At 41.5% G+C, this 21,220-nt stretch overlaps 1 protein-coding gene across 2 annotated transcripts in view; it reads right to left on the bottom strand.

Annotated features, from left to right (window-relative positions):
* Positions 1-21,220, bottom strand: part of KDM5B (lysine demethylase 5B) — a 131,422-nt gene that overhangs the window by 21,377 nt on the left and 88,825 nt on the right. For both annotated transcript variants that reach the window (XM_067531816.1, XM_067531815.1), the window contains 8 exons: positions 19,963-20,157; positions 19,330-19,511; positions 17,798-17,922; positions 13,007-13,157; positions 9,047-9,161; positions 8,303-8,658; positions 6,437-6,575; positions 126-305 (listed from right to left, as the gene is read on the bottom strand). In XM_067531816.1, the coding sequence (XP_067387917.1) occupies positions 126-305; positions 6,437-6,575; positions 8,303-8,658; positions 9,047-9,161; positions 13,007-13,157; positions 17,798-17,922; positions 19,330-19,511; positions 19,963-20,157 (1,443 nt within the window). The remainder of the gene's footprint in view (positions 1-125; positions 306-6,436; positions 6,576-8,302; positions 8,659-9,046; positions 9,162-13,006; positions 13,158-17,797; positions 17,923-19,329; positions 19,512-19,962; positions 20,158-21,220) is intronic.

A 21,220-nucleotide genomic window follows, 5' to 3' on the forward strand; every position in this document is an offset into this window, starting at 1 on the left:
AAAACTTTTAATAAAATATTAATGCCAATTTCAACTTTTTATGGAATTAATACCCACAGTACTGAGGTGACTCTATTTAGACACAAACTCTGAGCACACGTGTTGGTATAGTTTAGAGTTCTTACCTCTAGAAGTGAGTAAGGGGAGTTCTCTGTCAGAAATGTATTGGCTGCACACTCCTTCCAAGCCTGAACATCTGCCACTAAAGACTCTAGCCTTGGCAAGTGGTCCAGATGTACTGGGATAGATCGACCTCTTGCCACAAGTTCCACAAGTGTGTCTAGCACGGGCACACGTCCTCCAGTCTAACAGATTACAAATTAAGAGATGCTTGATTTGTACAAGATAAAATCAGAACAAAGACATTTAAATCAACTGGAGCAAAGTAACATTCCAAAGCAGAGATCCCCTTACAAGCAGCCTCTGTTCATTTAATTAGGGGTCTACAGATCAAGTGGCTCAGTCAATTGGAAGCATGGCAGAATCACATAAGGAGAGGTGATTTCTGAAACAGGCAGAATTCAAACTATTTAGGACTCCACAAGTTACAATCACTTTAAATTTCATCCATAAGTCAACTGACAAAAGATTGCATAGCACTGATACTATGTACTCCACAATATATATATTTTTGTAAGTGAATTCAAATCAAATAAATTTTAAATAATAGAGAAAGAGCTGAAGGGCCTTCTCTTCATACCCTTCTCTGTATGGAACATTAGATCTCCAAACTCAAACTTTAGAAAACCAGGAAATGCACAATCTCTTTATAGGTAAGATCGCAGCTAAGTTTCTGTTAAAAGGCAAATGTGCATCCTCTTTAAAATCCCTAAGAAAAATAGACTGGACTGAAAATTATTATGTCAGGTCAGAGTAGAGGAGAATATCTGAAGTCACCCGAGACAAAGCATCTGAAACACTGAGCTATTTTGAAAAGCTGCTAAAGCCCTCTACCACTTTTTTTGCCCATACACATCATTGCACTTCCCATCTCCCGAGATCTAGTATATGGTACCAAGAATCTGGTCCATAATTAAACATTAAAAGTGGAATGAAACAGCACTCTTATTTTGCTAACAGAATCCCACACAATTAATTCAAAGATACAAGGAGGAAGAGGACAGAGCACATATTCTGGTCAGAGTCTGTGCAGTGTGCCAGTAGTACATTAATTCCACTCTAATCCCAAAAACAAGGTCTAATAAATTTTTATATTTCACGTTAGATGTTTTCAGTACCATGCACTAATCTCAATAAGGGGTGTCTAATGATACAGTTTTCTTGTGCTTCCTATCTGTTTTACTGTGTGTGCAAAATAAGTGTTAGAAGAATTCTGTAACTTGGAAAACAGTTCAGTTTTTGGGTTGCTGCATATTGGCATACTACTTGATCAACTGATTTTGAATTTTCCCCACACCCAATTTACAGGCTGATGTGACTTTAAATCTAAAATTATAAGGACAATGCAAATTTGGCTTTTAGCAGAAATTTTGGCACAAATTTACTAAATCTAGTTATCTGTTAAGTACTTATCTGGCCCCTGTTACTGTACAATCTGAGCCTCTCACAATCTTGAATGTAGTTATCCTCACAACACCTTTTGAAGCAGGGAAAAGTTTTCTGTATTTTACAGAAAATGAGCAGAGGCCCCCAGAGAAACTAAGGCTGAGATTTTTAAAGGGACCTAAGAAAGTTAAGTGCTCAACTCCCATGGGAAGTCAACAGGAGTTGGGCATCTAGATCTCTAAGCTCCCTTTTCAAAAAAATTACAATGACTTGCCCAAGGTCGTAGGAAGGTCTCTGGCAGATTAGGAATCTGAACCCTGGTTTAAGCCCCAGCTACTGGCTTAATCTCTGAACCATCCTTCCCCTTAAAGAGAATTTATCCCTTGTATGCACTTTAAAAAGGATGTTGAAAAACAGAGAGTTTCTAAGTATGTACCTGGGGAAGAAGGTTTCTGACATTAATAGGCCTTTTAAGTTTAGAAGATGATAGTACAGCAAGAGCCAACACTTGAAAATTGAAATTAGAAAAATTCAAACTGGAAATAAGATGCACGTTCTTAACACTGAGGATAATTAACCACTGAACAGTTTCCCACGTGAACTGGTTAATTCACTGTTGCTTTAAGTCTTTCAATTGAGACTGGTTGTTGAAATATGTTTTATTTGAACCACAATTAGAAGGTTCAATGATATTCATGTGTACAACAGAGAAAAATAATTCCCTCTATTGCAGGAATTAACAGGCCTATGGCCTGTGTTTTGCTGAAGGTGAGACTAGATGATTACCATGGTCTCCTCTGGCCTTAAACATCTATGAATCTACAATAGGTAACTACTACATTCTGCACTTGCTGCAATTTCTGAATAGTCTTAAGTAATAAACATCCAGATCATACGATATTAATCTGTTAACCACTGAACAAGTTGTTCAGCCACACCATTTCAGCTAAGAGAGACAGAATGTAGACATAAGTGCCCTTTATTTCCTCACCATCCCTCCTAATACCTGGAACATTTTGAAACTCTGTTTGTCAACAGTACAGGGTTTCTTGCCCTTCTCACATGGTACTATGGAAGGGTCAGAGGTACCCATACAATCCTAGAGGCAAAGGAGTCGCCTTGCGAGCTGGAACAGCCCTGATTGGTCTTATGAGACCTCTTCCTTGGTGCTGCCAATGGGGAACAGCTCCATCTCTTTGGCGAGGCACCTGTCCCAGAACAAGAGGCGACAGCACTCTCGGAGTCCAAGGGTGATCTTCAGCCTGAGGATGGCCTCAGTAGTGGATCAGGTGGCATGGCCTGTTCAAGCAGGTGCAGCTTGAGCGAAGGTCCCTTGCCACCTGAATCGACATCTTGAACGATTTACAACTCAAACAGTGCTCCTTAAAGTGAGCCTCACCAAGACAAAGCAAGCGCCACATGTGGGGTCACTGTTGTGTATCACCTCTCCACACAAAGGACAGTTTTAAATCCTGATGAGGGCATTAACTATCTATTACTAACTAACATTAACTATATACAATAAACTAGGCTAAGGTGAAATGAGGTTGGAGACAATCACACAGGCCTCTAACTCCAGCTACAGGTGGTGAGAAGGAAATGAGGGGAGTTGGGGCAGTACCATCTCATATAGTCAATGGAGAGGGCCACAGCCATGAAGTGTGAGTGCTGCCCTTGTACATAGACTGTGAGGCAAAAGTCTCTTGCTCAGGTGTGCAAGTGGAATACCTGTCTACATCTACTCAAAGAACCACCAATGGAACATGGGCTTTAAGTGTGATGTTGTGGCTAAGAGGGCCAATGTGACCCTAATGCAATGTGTAAGCACGGGAATATTGAACAAAAATAGATGGCCTTACTTCCACTGTACACAGCATTAGCAAGTCCATTACTGGAACTGTGTGCCCAGTTCTGGTATACACACTTCAAAAAGGATGCTGAATAAAGTGGGAAGGGTTCAGAAAAGAGCTACAACAACGTGAGCTATCAAAGATTCATAGATTCCAAGGCCAAAAAGGACCATTGTAATCATCTAGTCTGACCACGAGTAGAATACAGGCCCGTGAACTTCCCCAAAATAATTCCTAGAGAAGATCTTTTAGAAAAATATCCAAATGTGATTTAAAAATTGTCAGTGATGTAGAATCCACCACAACCTTTGGTATGTTGTTCCAGTAGTTAATTGCTCTCACTGTTAAAAATTACGCTTCATTTCCAGTCCTAATTTGTCAAGCTTTAATTTCCAGCCATTGGATCGTGTTGTATCTTTCTCTACTAGATTAAAGTGTCCATTATTAAATATTTGTTCCTCATTTGGATAATTATAGACTATAATCAAGACACCCCTTTACCTTCCCATTGTTAAGCTAGATAGACTCAAGAACCTCAATCTATCACTATATGGCGTGTTTTCTAATCCTTTAATTTTCGTGGCTCTACTCTGAATCCTCTTCAATTTTATTAACATCCTCCTTGAATTGTGAGTAACAGAACTGGACATTGTATTCCAGCCGCAGCTGCACCAGTGCCAAACTAAAGTAACAACTATTTCTATTTGAGATTCCCCTGTTTGTGTATCCAATGATTTCATTAGTCCTTTTGGACACAGCACCACATTAGGAGCTCATGTTCAGCTGATTGTCATGATGACTCCAATTCTTTTTTTTTTTTTTTTTAAGTGTCCATTTCCCAAGATGGGTGCCCTATCCTGTAAGTATGGCCTACTTTCCTTATTTCTAAACATATACATTTACAGTGAGACATATTAAAACATATATTGTTTGCCTGAGCCCAGGTTACTAAGCAGTCTGGATTGTCCTCAATCATTTTTTGTCCTTTTGATTATTTACCACTCCTCCAATTTTTGTGATATCTGCAAACTTTTATCAGTGATGATATTGTTTTCTTGCACATCACTGATAAAAAATATTAAAAAGCATAAGGCCAAGAACCAGGACACCACTAGAAACACACTCATTCAATGACCATTTCTTGTTTACAATTATATTTTGAGACTTATCAGTTAGTCATTTAATATTTCATGTCAATTTTGTATCTTTCTAGTTTTTTTAATCAAAATGTCATACACTATCAAGTCAAATGCCTTAAAGAAGTCTAAGTATATTACATCAGTGCTATTACCTTATCAATCAAACTTGTAATCTCATCAGAAACAGACTGTTAGGAGGTAACTTGATCATGGCCTAAAAGTACCTGAAAAGGTGGAAGATTTCTGATAACAGAGGACTCCTTAATTTAGCAAAAGATCCAATGGCTGGAATCAAAGCTAGACATAGTCAGACTAGAAATAAGCAGATTTTTAACAGTGAGGCTACTTAACCACTGGAGCAACTTATTTAGGATTGTGGTGGGTTCCCCATCACTTTAAGCCTTTAGATCAAGAGTAGATGTTTTTCTAAATGACTTGCTTTAGCTCACCCAGAATTATTAGGCTTGATGCAGTAACCACTTGATGAAGATCTGAAGCCTCTTTTATGCAGGAGGTCAGACTCTATGGTCATAATGGTCCCTCACAGACTTAAAATCTATGAATTGTTCCAAATTCAGGCAGATGTCACTGCATCAGATAACGCCAAAAATGTGAAGAGAGCATTTCTTTGAAACCCAAATAGATTTTTGTTAAATGAAAGTTGATATTCTGGAGCACTAGTGGGAGGTCTGAAAGTGATAGCAGTAAGGTGTACTGCCACATTTTGGCCCAACCCCAGCCCTGCATCTAACACAAATGCTTCTCTTGTGTGAAGCAATTTTTGCTGCCTATTATGAAAAAGCACCACATACTAGGATATTGGCTAAGGAGGAAAGCCCAAAATTCTGGTCTGCCAGTACACTGCATACTTTCAACCCACTGGGGAAGCTCATTATCACTGTACTCAACAATCAATCAATTTAAACACAGACTATACAGAAATGACAGCTATCAAGTATGGACAAAAAAAATCAAAGTAAAACAACACTTCTCATAGGACAGAAGCTTCAGCCCATTCTTGTCATGACTCCAACAGTGAGTGCAAATTAAAATACATAAGAAGAAAGTCATTCACACATCATTTCTACGCTAGAGACATTTATGAAAAATGCCCACTAGTTGCTCTTCATGGATCCAGTCACAGAAGCCTTTTCTAGGCAAATGGGAATGTTAAGAGTGTTAGACGTGGTTGAAGGACTGTAAAATGGTTTTTCTTACCTCACTTTTTATCTAACATGAACAGCTGCTCATGTTATCTATTAACATCACAATAATTCCAAAAAATTAGTTCACATTAGAATTCTGACCATATCACTTGTCATATAATGCATATTATATAAGTACAAGTAGGATATTAGCTTAAGAATGACTGGTCAAAAGCAAAAAACTACAGAGATATAGTATAAATATGGTATATTAAATAGTCATCAGACAATCTCTGAAAATAGTAGATAGTCCCTGTTGTTAAAATAATGACCGGAGTAAACTAAAAACTTAGCAATGTGGCTTTTCCCAGAAAGGCTTTTTTGTGGCTAGATAATGATACAGAAATATAGCACTGTTAAAACACAGTGTAATCATTGTTAACTGGTGGCTGTGAGAGACTTACATTAAGGAAAGGTACGTGTAACGGTAAATGTTTTGCACCATTTATCTACCAATAGCTCATTTTATAGATTCATTGCAGTAAGTTAATTCTGAATTCAAGTACTATACATAAGGTCCACTACTGTCAGACAGAAGTAAAAAATAAAAGCATTCATCAGTGCATCATTTTACCAGTTCTGTTTTAAAGCAATACATTTACAAATCCAGCATACTTAATTTGAAAGAAGACTGAAGCATATACTTCTAGCATATGCAAAAATCAGTGACATGACACACTGACATTAATCTATGAATATTCCCAAATGAATAACAAACAGGAAATATTTTACCTACCTGCAGGGCTTCCACTTCCTGTAGCCAATCTTTGGCCTTCTGTACAGCATCTTTCAGAGCAATGCCATTTGGGAGATAGGCAGGAATCTCCTCTATCTCCTTGACTGCTGATGCAAGGCTGCTTACTGACTGTCGCGGTCTATGTAAATGATACATATAGCCTACTCAAAATGTGATACAAAGTAGTTCTTTTTAGCTTTGTTATTCAAAGGCTGGTGAGAAATCTCAAACCACAAAACAAATATTGAACTGAATTAGGGATGAACCCTACACACACAATTCTAAGAATGAGGCTACATTCTTACCACTAATAAATTACGCATATTAAAACTAAGGAACTGTTCCAATGTCTTAGTAATATTATGAGGGTTTTAATAACAATAATGTATGGCACAATGCCTAATTATTGGCTATCAAGTAAGTCACTACTGCTGTGACATTTGGGAGTACAAAATTCGGAGTTATAAATAATTCAATTAAAAAATTATTATTGTAATGGTTAACTTCAAGCTAAAACTAGGCACAACTTGAGAAAAGGAATGCCTTCCCTCAAAAAATCCCACCCCTCCACAAATATTTACATACTACCATAACCAAAAAAGGGGTATTGGACTTTTTTTTTTTTTTTTTTTAAAGTGAGAGGAAAACGTTTTTTCATGCCAGAGAAAGGTGAGCAATATGGATCTCAGTCTAGCGAAAGTAGATGGAGACCAACAGCCAGTGACTCAACAGCCAACTTGGGTCACTGTAGCTAGGAACAAAGAGGTGAAAGACTATTAGGGACTAATAGGGGCTTCAGAAAAAAAATATTATTTATTTATCATGATGCTTTTACATACTGTATATTCTATAATTCATAACTCCGCTTTATTGCTTGCAGGCACAATTTCAACTATAGCTCTAATTTTTTGTGGGATCAAGCCAAACTTATTCTGTAGTTTGTGCTTTACCATAATATTTGTTTTAAATAAATAATATGGCCAATACAAGAGTGGTAAGAAATGCTTGAGTGTTTAAATAATTATGAAGGCAAGGATCTGGGAGCCAAATGCTGGCCGCATAGAATCTGCACCGAGCATATATCTTCCAATTACGTCCTAATGAACGTAAAAAAAGTTATTTCTTCCTTTATGTTAATTATGATATATTGAGGTGAAATGCCCAACAGCATCCTTTTGTCACAGTGAAAAGGTATTCCATCTCAATTCCTTTTTGCTGTACATAGTGACTTGGATAAATCCTCTCTCAGGCCTTGTCTACATGAGAAAGTTTTACTATTTATACTAATATAATTACTATTATACAGGTATAAACCATCCCTCTTGAATACTCTTATTTCAGTATAAAAGTGAGTTCTTTTAGTTTAGCTTACATCCGTTCTTAAGTGACATAAGCTAAATCAAAAAAGCCCCCTTTATTCTAGTATAACAATGTCTACATGGGGCATTGATACCAGTAGAACTACACTGGTTTACATTCACATCTTAGCTTATACTGGTATGGCTTTATTGTGTAAACAAGCCCTAAGGTTTGAAACACTGATAGAGGAGTAAACAATGAAATTGATCTGAACCTTCAACTGTTTTCTGGTCCTTCCCATCTTCCCCCTCCCTTCATTTGTCTATGTAAGCAAAATGTAAGCAGCATGGAATTGTGTACATATCATCTAGTATTACAAAGTTCCATGCAATATCTGATACAAACTAAGTATTGATACATTAGCATATTCATACACACATAAAAGTGGAGAGAAAAACAAAGGCAAGAAGGTCAGGACCACATCTGAACTGATGGTTAATGTGGGTTATCAAGTGCAAGATGAAACACTAATTGCATCTATTCTCAAAATCTAAAATTAGCTTCTACCTGGCCTTTATCATATTTCTGGCCTTGTCATCCCAGTGTTCAGACATAGTAAGAAGTTCTTGCAGTTTAGCCATTGCTTTCTCAACTGCTGAATGAGGAGCCAGTCCAACGCCCAAATCTATGAGTCGTCTCATATCATCCAGAGTAAGGGAGCTTTGATCCAAGCAAGCTTGCTGTACATCTTCCAGCCAGCGTGCCTGCTCCAGACGGATCCGCAGTTCTGCTAGCTGTGGAAGATCAACATCAAACTCAAAGCTGACATTCAATAGCTCCTGTAGTTCTGCAGCACTGGGCATTTCTTCAGAGAGAAGTTTTTGGCTATGCTGTTGGAAAGCTTCTACACGATTAAGAAGATCCTGTAACACATAACAGCAACTATTAAAACAGAAGGAGAAAATCATTGTCAAAGCTTAAAGCTCCTATACACAGCAGCACTGCAATCTTGGCTGGTTCTGTTAGTTAAAGCACTACTAGTAGAATTTACTGGCAAATACCACACTAAGATGCAAGGAATGCACAAGACAAATTTACCTTCAAATGTTCATTCTCTTCTTAATGCCTTGAGATTTAGAATACTTTCATAAATAGTATATCAGCAACACTAAATAGAATACGGATCCTCCCACTTGTGAATTCCTGTTCTACACTAGCTGTTCAAGTGTATGCAGTCTTAAAATTTTATTGCTGTTTATTATTTTAAAAGTTTTAGTTCCTCTCTCTCCCCTCTAGAGCTCTCAAAGTTACCTTCAGTAATGGAGTTTGACTGAGGACACAGGGTAGAGCATACAACTGTCTTACAAACAACCGAAGCTCATTCACAGTCAGCTGATTTTGGGATTTTCCTCCACCAGAACGATATCTGCAATCACACACAGACATTTCCCGATTGTCAGATGTCACTAAAACATACTCCAACATTTAAAGTTTTCAAAAAGTCTACTTATGAATTTTCAGAAGCGTTAGCTGAGAGACTATACAGGAAAAGTGCAATCTTCAAAAGCACTTAAGTGACTTGGGACTGCTTGCATGCGAAACTGACTGGCATAGCTATTGTGGAATAACTAATCCAGTAATAACTCTTCATGTGGACATACTAATCCAGAATACATCTGATTTTATTTAGATATTTTCTCTGCTTTGGAAGCACATGAATTATTCAGAAATAAAGTGACTTTTATTCTGCAATACAGTGTTCACACAGGGAGCCACTGCATAGTAGCCATAGAGGAACATTTTATTCCACAATGGCTACTCTGGTCAATTTCCCTATCTAGACAAGACCAAAGTAGCACTAATCCCATTGATTTTCAACGGAATCTATACTCCTAAATCACTTAGCCACTTTTGAAAACCCCACCTGAAGGGCTCTTTTGCTGCAAACTCCACATTTTAATTTGCATTTTAAAACATCACATTCAATCAGTTGTATGTGGGTGTGTTAGATTGGCTAGCATTTTTACATTCAAGCAGATATTAACCAAGTCTGAGTGTCCTGAACAGAGTATGAAAGAAAGCTTTTATATTGCCAGTTTGACTTTACTGCAGAACAGGCCAGCTAATAATGCTTATCGTGTTCCAGACACATTAGCATACCCCACTGAGATTTCCTATTCATCTGTTGTTGAAATAAATATTCATTTGTTTAAATTGCTTATTTTAAACGTAGACTAATTCTTAAAAAATTGCATACAGAACAGAGTAAGTTTAAAAATTCACAACATGTTGAATGATTGACTTTATTTAAAATCTAATTACCTAGGCCCCATGTGTTCTAAGGGAAGCTGAACCTATACTCTGCAGCTCTGACATAGCAGACTGGAAGTTCTGCAGCAACTTCAGATAAATTCAGAAAGAACAGCTACTTACCAATAACTGCTCTTCTTCAAGAATCAACTGGCACCTTGAGATCACAGAACTCTCTTCAAAACAGTGCCTGTGTGGGTTGCAGATGTGCCCCCATGTTGCACCAAAAGTGCTATATGGGAGTACAGCTCCCAACAGGCTCAGTTCCCTCCCCTGAATCTCAAGTATATAGAGAACTCTGAAGTGAAGAGGAAGCAATGCAGGAACTCTCAAAGTACAACCCAGTTACGGTTAAGTATCCTTTCTTTTTTTTCTTCAGGGGCTTCTTGTTCATTCCCACTTGTGGAAGATCAATAAACAGCACTGTCCAGGTTGAATGAGGGGGTTCTTAATTGAATGAAGTCTCAGAGCCAGGTGCTGACTCCAAAGAGCAGTGGTTGGCAGAAATGTGAACACAACTTTAGGTAGGAGCTACAGATCTCCACAGCAGGTACCCGTCCAAGACTTGCCATGGAAGCAGTAGTCACACTGGTAGATAGTGCTCTGAGCCAAGCAGGATTCTGGCTAGGGTGCAGCACAGCTCAATACATTCTCTAATGCAGTGTTTCTCAACCTTTTAAGTAGCAAGTACCCCCTAACTTCTGAAAATTTTAATAAGTACCCAACACTCAATTTTCCACAGGATTTTATATTTACAGACTAATGTGAGTCACATGTTGGAAGGAGGGCTGCGTATATAAGGCCGTGATATGACAGATGTCAGATCTAGTGTGGGTAGGGTTACCATCTTTACACCAAGGTTGCACAACTCAAGTATGTACCTGGGCTAGAAGTGATGTTGGCCAAAGCTAGGAGGCTTTGAGCGGCATGCCAATGCTGGGGAATACAAAGCGCCGCGCCAATTTTTTTGCCATATATATTTGAAAGGAGGAAGGGGTGAGAGAGACAGGGAAGGAGGACAAGCAAGAGAGACAGGAAAAGAGGGTAACTGGTGAAATCTGGGGCTGTCGTAGTTGTCAATTTCACTGCTCAGCTAGAACAGTTAAATTGACAAGTTTTCTGGGCACTGGGCTTTGAGCCGGGGAGGGGAGCTGCCATCTGGGCAAGTTGCAGGCGGCTACTGCTTGGCTGCCAGCCTGGGAGGTAGGCGACTGCCACCCAAACCGAGCAGGGGCAGAGGAGGCTTCCACACTGGCTGGGACCCAGGGATGTGGGCAGACAGATGCTGTCCATCTTCAAGCCAAGGTGTGGGAGGCTGTCCCTCGGCTCAGAGCCAGGGCGTGGGTGGCTGCCACCCAGCTGCGAGCCCAGCTCGTAAGATGCAGGAGGCTGCCACCAGGCTCCCACCTGGGAGCTGTGACCGGGTGGAAATCGGGGGGCTGCCGCCCACTTCCCAGCTCGGAGCTGGGACCAGGTGGGAATCGGGTGGCTGCAGCCCGGCTTCCCAGGACTGTAGTGGCTGCCAACCGCCTCCCAGTTGGGAGCTGCCGCCTGCCTTCCCCAGAAGCTGGAGGCTGCCGCCTGCATCCCAGCTGGGAGCTGTGACTGGGTGGGAAGCAGGGGACTGCCGCCCGCCTTCCTCAGAAGAATGCTGAGCACCGCATTTCTATTATAGCATGTATTATTGATGCCAGAAAATTTTCCCCTTCTCTTTTCTTCTGGAAGGAGGGAAAGCTGGGCTACTAGCAGGTGCCAAGTCCCTAGTGCTGAGGCTGCAGGTGTGGCCTGCAAGGAGGAAAAGGAAAATTCAGAGGATGTAACTGCAGCCACAATTGGAGTTAAATGTTTTTGGACCAGGAGGTAATGTGGAGTCAGAGACTTATTGGAGTCTTAACCAGTGGCCTGGGTGCAGATGGAATTTGGACCTCTTAATACTCTGGGAGGGGATGAAGACTGAAAGTATGTTGTACAAGAATCTTGTACTGAGGTTGTGGCTGATGGCTTAGCCCACTGAGGCTAGTTCAAGAATCACTTCCAACCACAGTACTTCAGAGTGGCAAGTTTTCTGGAGAGATGAGGATTTCTTTCACTATTGAAGATCTGGTTAAGAATCTATCATCCAGGAAGCTACATGTAGGAGTTGTAGATCTGGGTGGAGAATTCAACTGCATGCCAGAGACAGGGGATGGTGAAGCATAATTTTCATGAGAGCTCCCGCAGAGATCAGCATACCAGTGTTGTCTTAGAAACCCTGATGTAACCAGTACTCGTTTGCCTCTCTGGATCTTTTAATTCACTTAAGAGCTAAGAATTATTGAAGGAAACGTTTAGAGACAGACTCTGCTCCAATCTAGGAGAAATGTACTCACTGTCCTGGAACAAAAAAAGGTAATATTTGCAGTTTTTCCTGCATGAGAGTCCTGAAATTGTGGAAGTGATAGTGAATAACTGATGTTTTCATGAACCTCTTATATTGGTCCAGTCATTTTCTGCCCAAGAAGTCTGCATGGACATTCTGAACTCCCACTAGGTGTAGGCATGGGGAGAGAATACAATGATGTATGTACCACTGACACGGTTTCACAGCCGGCACAATAGAGGAGAGTTACTTCACCTTGTACGTTTAGATAAGGTCTGTTGGTGCTGTTATCTGTCAATATCTGAAACAACGTTCATCTCAGGAAGTTAAGAAGCATTTTAGTGTCCAACGGATCACCCAGCAGAGAAAGGCAAGCTTTATTTTGCAGTCATAACATCTTACTTAATGCTGCCTCAAAGCAGAACAAGTGGCCTTTAGAAACTGAAAAGTTCAGCACGCTTGACATGTGCCAGGAGGTACAAGACCCCAAAAGTAGGACATCTTTTCAAGAGACCAAAGGGGTTGCTGTAATTTGAAAAGCCATAAAACAAGTGCTTTGTCCAAATTTTCCCCTCAATAGTTTGAAATAATGCAACACATACCTGGTTTGCCTTTTGCCATTAAGAAGTTGCTGAGCAACAGAGGCACATTTATCTGCATCCTGAGTAACTAATCGGAGGTGTCGCAGTAGATCATTATCCGGAAACTTTCTCATTTCTGATTCTTCTATCAAAGCCTTAAAACTGACGAGACCTTTTAAAAGAGAATATTTTCTTTAATTAAAAATAGTCCTTTTTATGATTGATTATAAGAATACTGCAGTGCAATAATCGAATGCAACAATGTCTAATGAACAAATCCTGAAGCTGGTACGGAAATTTTAAAAATCTGCACTCTCAGACATACAAACATGGTTACTAACCTTCCGTCTGTTGTTCTTCAGGATGGGTTGCTCATGTACATTCCATACTAGGGGCGTGCATGCCACATGGACTGTTGTTGGAGATTTTTCCCTTATTGTGATCTGTAGGACTGACTCTAACACTCTCTAGAGCTGTGTGTATATGTGCTGGTATAAGGGTCACCACTGGCCCTGCACCTTCTCAGTTCCTTTTTGTCAGTAACTCCAACAGAGAGGTACAAGGGGAGGGGTCATGGAATGGACATGAGCAACACATCTTGAAGAACAACTGTTATGGAAGGTTAGTAATCCTTTTTTCTTCTGCATGTGCTAGCTCATGTCCATTCCATGCTAGGTGACTCACAAACAATACCCCTGGAGGTGGGCTCAGAGTTCATGGACCTGCTGACTGTAACACTGCTTTCCTGAAACTGGCATCATCTCGGACCTGTTGGGTGACAGCACAGTGGGATGAAAAGGTATGAACCAGGTCACAGCTCTGCAGGTGTCCTGGATTGGTACCTATGCGAGGAACGCTGCTGATGAACCCTGGCTCTTGTGGAATGGGTGGTCATGATGGCTGGAGGCAGGACCTTTGCCTGCTCATAGAAAGGCCAAATACAGGCAGTTATCCAGGATGAGATTCTTTGAGATGACACCGGTAGCCCTCTCATCCTCTCTCCTATGGCTACAAAGAGCTGCATGGACTTGCAGAAAGGCTTAGTCCTCTCAATATAAAAGATGGACTACCGAACGTCCAACATATGAAGCCGCTGTCTTTCAGTGGTCTTGTGAGGTTTTGGGAAGAAGACTAGTAGAAAGATGTCCTAGTTGTTATGGAACTGCACCACCACCTTTGGTAGGAAGGCAACTGGACCTTGTCCTTGAAGAACATCTTATAAGGGGGTTCCGAATAAGGGCTTTGAGCTCAGAGACCCTTCTGGCCTAAGCAATCGCCACCAGAAAGGCGATCTTCCAAGAGAGAAGAAGCAGGAAGCACGATGCTCACAGCTCAAAGGGAGGGCCTGGGAATCTCGCAAGGACCAGGTTTAAGTCCCATGTGGGAATAGGTTTGAGAAACTGACGGTAAAGCCTTTCCAGCCCCTTGAGAAACCTAACCATCATCTCGTGGGAGAATACTGATCTGCCATTCACTAGAGGAAAGAAGGCTGAAATGGCTACCAAGAGCACCAGACACACCAAATAGAGCAGAAACTCCAAGATGGACTGCAGAAAAGATTAGAATGGAGAGAGATTCTGTTCAGTGGCCCAACAAGTAACGTGTTTTCACTTAGGCAGGTAGGTAGCCCGGATGGAAGGCTTTCTACTATCTAGCAAGACCTGCTGAAGCAGATCCAAACAGGCCTGCAATTCACAGTTCAGCCATGCAGCAACCATACAGTCACATGCAGGGAAGTGAAATTTGGGAGAAGCAACCTGCCACTGTCTCGTGAGATCAGGTCTGAGAGGAGTGAAAGCATGAGTGGCGCTGCCAACGAGATGTCCAAGAGCATGCTGAACCAATGCAGGCATGTTCATGCCAGTGTTATCAGGATAACCTTTGCCTTTTCCTGATTGATTTTTAGGAGAACCTTGTGAACCAAGGGGATCAAAGGGAAAGTGTACAGTACACGATCTGCCCACGAGAGCAGAAAGGCATCAGAGAGGGAGCCCCCGCTGTGCCCGTGCAGTGAACAGAACTGATGGCATTTCCTGTTCCACCTGGTGGAAAATAGGTCCAGCTGGGTAGGCCCCACCTCTGAAAGATGAAACTAATGATCTCTAGGTGTAGAGAACACTTGTGGTGAGGGGGAAAGGCTCTGCTGAGATGATCCACCAGTATGTTTCAAGCTCCCATGAGATGTACCGCCTCAAGGTGAACGGCTTGCTTCACGAAGAAGTCTTACTGCCACAGAGCCTCCTGGCACAAGGCCAAAGATTGAGCACCTCTGCTTGTTGATGTAAAACATGGATGCGGTGTTGTCTGTCAGGACTTGCACCACTTTGCCTGAGAGCTGGGGAAGGAACTTGGTAAGGTAAGTGTACCGCCCTGAGCCAGGAACAGCGCGTCATGGTGACCATGGAAACCATTGTCCGGGTTGCCAAGTCTGGCAGAGTCCAGAGCTGCCTGGAGACAGGTCCAAGTCATGTCCTTACCCTCTTCCAAGAGGGCCACAAACACCTGTTTCAACTCTTGGGGCAGAGTGTCTCTGAACTTATTCAGGGAGTCCCATAGATTAAAATCGTATCTCCCCAGCAAAGCTTGCTGATTGGCGATACCCAGTTGGAGGCTCTCGGTAGAACAAACATTTCTTCCCAAAATGTCCAGTTTCATAGCATCTTTTTGTTTCGGGGTAGCACTCAACTGGCCCTGCCTGTCCCTTTCATTTTTTGCAGACACCATAAGGACCCTGGAGAGGGAGGCGGGTGACTGTACATGTAATTGAACCCACTTGCTGGCATATAATACTGTTTCTCTACCCTTTTTGAGGTGGGGGCCAGAGAAGAAGGAGTTTGCATAGGGCCTTAGCATGTCCCATCATTGCCTCATTGATGGATATGGTCACCTTGGATAGAGTTGCTGCAGTCAAGAAATCAATGAGGCTGTGAGATGTCTCTCTGAGCTCTTCTATCTCCAAGCTCAGGTTTGAAGCAGGTACTGATGGACCCTGAAATCATCCTGGGGAAGTAAGCTTCTGGGACCTGCAACAGCCTCACCTGGGAACGATGAGGAGGAGGCTTGCATCAGAGGAGGGGCTCCTTCCTATTGCTCAACTATGTCCACTGGAGGCATCTCCTGGACTTTGGTACTGGGGTCAGAACTGGAGTCAGGGTCCAGCGCTAAACAGGAAGGAGTAGTAGCCCACCTCTCAGAGACCACTGACAAGGAGAGGTGTGAGGAAGACCCCAGTACCAGGAGAAACCCCCAGGGGTCCCAGTAGAGCCATTACGTCGGTCAGTGACCTGCTGGCCAAGCGCCTGCCAGAAGACGGATGCCAAAACTCAGTGGGGTGTAGGCTGGGTACTGATGATGGTGGGCTTTCAGCAGTACATAGGATTCCCCTTCAGACTCTAAAGAGGATTCGTCTCTCAGCAATCACCGTGGAGCAGTACCCACTTCCACCTCCACAGGGTGCCAAGGCTCCAGGGACCAATGGTGTGCAGGGGATCAGAATCCTGGAATCAGGTGGGGCTTGCCCCTGGATGGTGCCTAGAGGCACAGTGCCGGGAAGGTGCCCAATGCACCCTGTTCCTTTCTGCTCCCAGGGGTGGCAGGTGACATGTTGGGGTGGAGGGGACCGGAAGAGAGAGAAGGCCCATAGCCACATGAAAGGCCTCTGGAATCCATGACACCAACAGTCTGCTGGTACCACGGCGGCTTCCTGGTTTTGGTGGAAGGTCCCAGACCAGATTCAATGCCCTCAGCGGAGTCAATGATGGTTCAGGGGTAGCAGAGTGGCCCGGCATCTGTCTCACTTCTCCCCGCTTGTCTCTCTTCTGAAATGGTGAGCACCCTCTGTTGGTGTGCTGCTTTTTGTGCTTCTCCCTCAGCACAGGGGATGGAGAACAGTGCCGGGAAGAGCTTGGTGCCAGAGAAGTGCTTCGCACCGACGCTGAAGTACCTGGTGCAAAATCAGAGTGACTTGGCTCTGAGACAGGTCTGAGGGCAGCTTCCATGTGGCTAGCCTTTAGCCTGATGTCCTGGTCCTTTTAAGTTCAGGGTCTGAAATCCCAACAGATTTGACATGTATCCTTTACATGAGTTTCCCCCAAGCACTTTAAGCAACTGGAGTGCTGGTCACTCATGGGCATAGGTTTGCTACAGGAGGCACAGGGCTTGAAACCTGTGGACAGAGACATGCCTGGCTTCTGGGGCAAAAAGTTCCATGACAATTGGAACTATATACATTAACTATACACTAACCCCTCTGGAACTATTAACTATATAAACTAACAATACTTGCGAAATTATATACACTTAACTATTAATGCTATGAATGAAGAAAAGAGTCCGAAATCACTGGAAGAAGCCTTGCCAGAGTAAGAAAGGATCATTCCAGAAACTGTCAGAGGCAGTAAAAAAAAACTGAAAGGGTTCAAGGCCAGCGGCGCCCCTTATACCGGCACAAAGGCGTGCAGCTCCAGAAGGCACTAGAGCCAATGGATACCACTATGGGAAAAATCTCCAGTAACGGTGTATGCAGAACACACGCACCGAGAATGGAATGGACACAAGCAAGCACTCAAAAAAACTTCCCCTACCTGCCAAACCCATAACTCAGACAAGCTTCTGTTTGGGGACTCTCAGTTTTAGTTGTGAGATGGAGTCATAGAAAAGGTATATACATATACAAATTTACTTATATGATATATCAATAAGCTTCCAAGACAAAATTGTTGAGTTTCAGAAGTTAAGAGATGAACAAGAAACATTTTGGAAATTGGCACTTGTTAGCATCTGTAGCAGATAGAAGATAAGGAAAATACATACTTCTTTTATTGTTAATTTTTGCCTCCAAAGCTTCAGTTACTTTAGAAGCCCATTCATTGTAGGATTCTGCACGCAACTTCAGTGCATTCATCATTGGATAGAGATCATCTAGTTTATATCGATATCTGGAAGGGGCACAGAATTCAAAACCTTTAGTAAGGCATTAATGACCATCAAAATGAGATTATCTAGAGTCCACATGAACCATCACTGCTTTAGCTACAAAAGTTGCAGTTACTATTATTCATTATATTTTTCGGTGCCCACAAGTATATTAGGCACCTCATACTACAAATACTAGACAAAGTTCTTGCTCTGAATAGCTTGCAATTCAGTTGAACATATGACAATGAAGAGAGAACAAAACAGTAGGGAGGGACAATGGGTGAAGGAGGACAGCTCAGGAAAGCAATCTGATTACTCAGTTACTCAGCAAAGGCTAGAACTACTACAGCATGGAGAAACAAGACTTCTTTTGGTGTAGATAAAAGGAGTAAGCACACTAATTTCTTGTAGGTGTTACATTCAATATAGTTGAAGCCATGTCTGTCCCAGGATATTAGAGAGAGACGAGGTGGGTGAGGTAATATCTTTTATTGGACCAACTTCTGATGATGAACGAGAGAAGCTATTAAGCCACACAGAGCTCTTCTTCAGGTCTGGAAAAAGTACTCGGAGCATCACAGCTAAATGCAAGGTGGAACAGATTGTTTAGCATAAGTAATTAGCACAGATGTGGGTGAAGCCAGAGATTTACTATGCTCTCCAATGAACTCACACAGGAAAATGATAAAAAAACAAAGAAACCGTATCACCTATAGGTAAACGCTTTTCACAAAATAATCACTCTATATCTGACCTATAAGTCCTCATCCTCAAAGGAAACCTACATAACACTTTCAAAAGACAAGCCTGGGATTAAACTCATAACTCTGGCAGACACTAAAAATCCTGGGACTGAACAGAGACACTGGATTTATGGTTTATTGCAACAATCTGTAACCCATTAACCCCCCTTTTTTGTGCTATGACTGCAGAGGTGTTAACAGGCTGTTCTATCTTGAATATACCTTACAAATATATGTTAATTACTTACGCTAAACACTGTGGTCCATCTAGCATTTAGCTGTGATGCTCAGAGCACCTTTCCCAGAGCAGAAGAAGAACTCTGTGCGAAAGCTTCTTCCTCTCACCAACAGAAGCTGGTCCAATAAAAGATATTACCTCATCCACTTTGTCTCTTTTGTAGGTGTTATGACAGAAATGTATCTTGTGGGACGTGAAAAAGAAAAGGTAATGGCACTGTACACCATCTCAGAAAGGGTGTTCCATCCTTGGAGCACTGTGGAAATAAGCTTGAATATGGCTGTGAGACAAAGATAAATGGAGCAACAAACTGGCATCACTAGCAAAGCAGATGGGTGATATGCCCCACTCCCTCCATTAGATTACTCAAAAAACTAAATTTAACAAAAGCATGTTCTAGTCCCCATAGACCCCCAATGCATAATACTGTTCGAAGCAAAACATACCCCAGTTTATATTTATAGGTGGGACAGGAGCAGAGATCTTCTACGTGATACAGGCATACCAGTAACCCAGGTTTACATGAACAATAGACAGCAGACATGAAGCAAGTGGTTTTACACTTTATGCACTGGCGCTCATCATCTGGCAACATTTCAAAAGCCATCCTCTCGGAATCAGTCACTCCCTACAACAGAACACACTAAAGTGACTTCATAGTATAATAAACAGAGCAAATAATTCAGACTAGAAGATCAGAAGTTAAAGTTGCTCAAAGACATGATTTATCACGGAAGTTTAGGATTAAGATATTGAACATATGAAAATAACCACATTTTGGCTAATGAAGACTCAACTACTTCAATTAAGTTACTGAAGAAACCATAAAACCTAATATTTTTAAAAGGCATTTAAAAAAATACTGAAGGCCAGATTTTAATACCCTGCTCATGCTAAGTAGTTCTTTCCTCAAATACTCCCATTGAAATCAAAGGGGCTAATTATGAAGGTACATGAGTGTTGGTGGCACAAGCTGGCCCTAAACTTGCAACATTAACGTAGGACAACTCCATGGGTGAACTTCAAATCACGATTTTAAAGTTATTCTACTCAGTATAATTTAATTTCCTAAAGCTTACCAGTTTACACACAGTTTCTCGTAAAGCCTTTTCATCTTCAATCATAATAGCCATGTCTTTCTCAACAGTAGAAGCTACCACAACATCAAGGACATCTGCTTTGGAAGCCATTTTACATATCATCTCATCATGAGAAAAAACACAGTAGCGGTTTAACAGACGATAATGTTCCACACACTGGCGACCCAATGGCAGCTGTATGGAAAAAAAAGTAACACGATTTTTTTTTTTTTTTTTTAAATCTTGCTTATGAAACCTTTAGAGGCATAATAATGTGAAGGCACACGCTGTATGCGCTATTAACTAATTGCTATCTATCCGAACAAGTGAAAGCCAATAGCAGTGCATTCTAGGAATAATATATATTAATTTTAATGAAAAGGACACCACATCTTAAAAAGTAAACAAGACCATGAGTGAGTTCCTATAATTCAGGATACTGATTGCTGTGTTTGGACATGGAAACCTGTTGTACTCAGGGCCAGATTAAGAAAATCAGAGGCCATAGGCACACAACAATGCCCAGAGCACTGCGTTTTGGAGTTAACATCTATTAACAGGGACGGGGCAGTTCACCTATTCTACTGTTCTTTCAGATTGTCTTCTGACTCAGGCTGACCTCACTGTTATACTCATGTCACATTTTCTAGTTTACCTTTGCAACCATTAGGGCTATAGGTTTTTTTACGCTTGCATTCTGATGTAATCACGACTCCAGGAGCTGGGGCTCTGGATATAGGCCTAAAGCATTTATGCATTATTCCAACCTCCCTTGTACTATTTATAAACAGCATTTTAAGTTGGAGCAGCAGCATTTCCAAATGACCCACGTGTAAGTGGATGAATATTGTTCCATAGGATGACAACATTTGTGTTGGGAAAATCCAAACTGAGAATCATCAGAAACAACTGTAGTTGAAAAGGACAGTTATAAGACCAAGCAATATTTTAATCACTGAAAATGTTAATTATTTGCCTGAGTCTAAGAAATCTGCTTGGAGACACAGCTGGCTGCATTTGGCCTATCTTGGAGAAAACATGCTCTGTGTATTTTGATTAAAAAATATAAAAGGGACAGAAAATAGCTTTAACAGCCATAATCTTTGGTTTGTACAGTAGTCTATTAGCTGCTATTGCTCTGAAGAGAGATCATCCATTTTATTATTTAGGATTAGACCACTAAGACTTCCAGTAAATTAGCACTGATGTACACTTCAGGTAATGACCTCTTGGAACAGTTCTGTCTGATTCTCTGATT

The sequence above is a fragment of the Emydura macquarii genome, unplaced genomic scaffold (assembly GCF_026122565.2).
Source record: "Emydura macquarii macquarii isolate MOO-44397 ecotype Brisbane River unplaced genomic scaffold, CSIRO-AGI_Emac_v2 contig_3220, whole genome shotgun sequence".
Taxonomy (NCBI): Eukaryota; Metazoa; Chordata; order Testudines; family Chelidae; genus Emydura; species Emydura macquarii.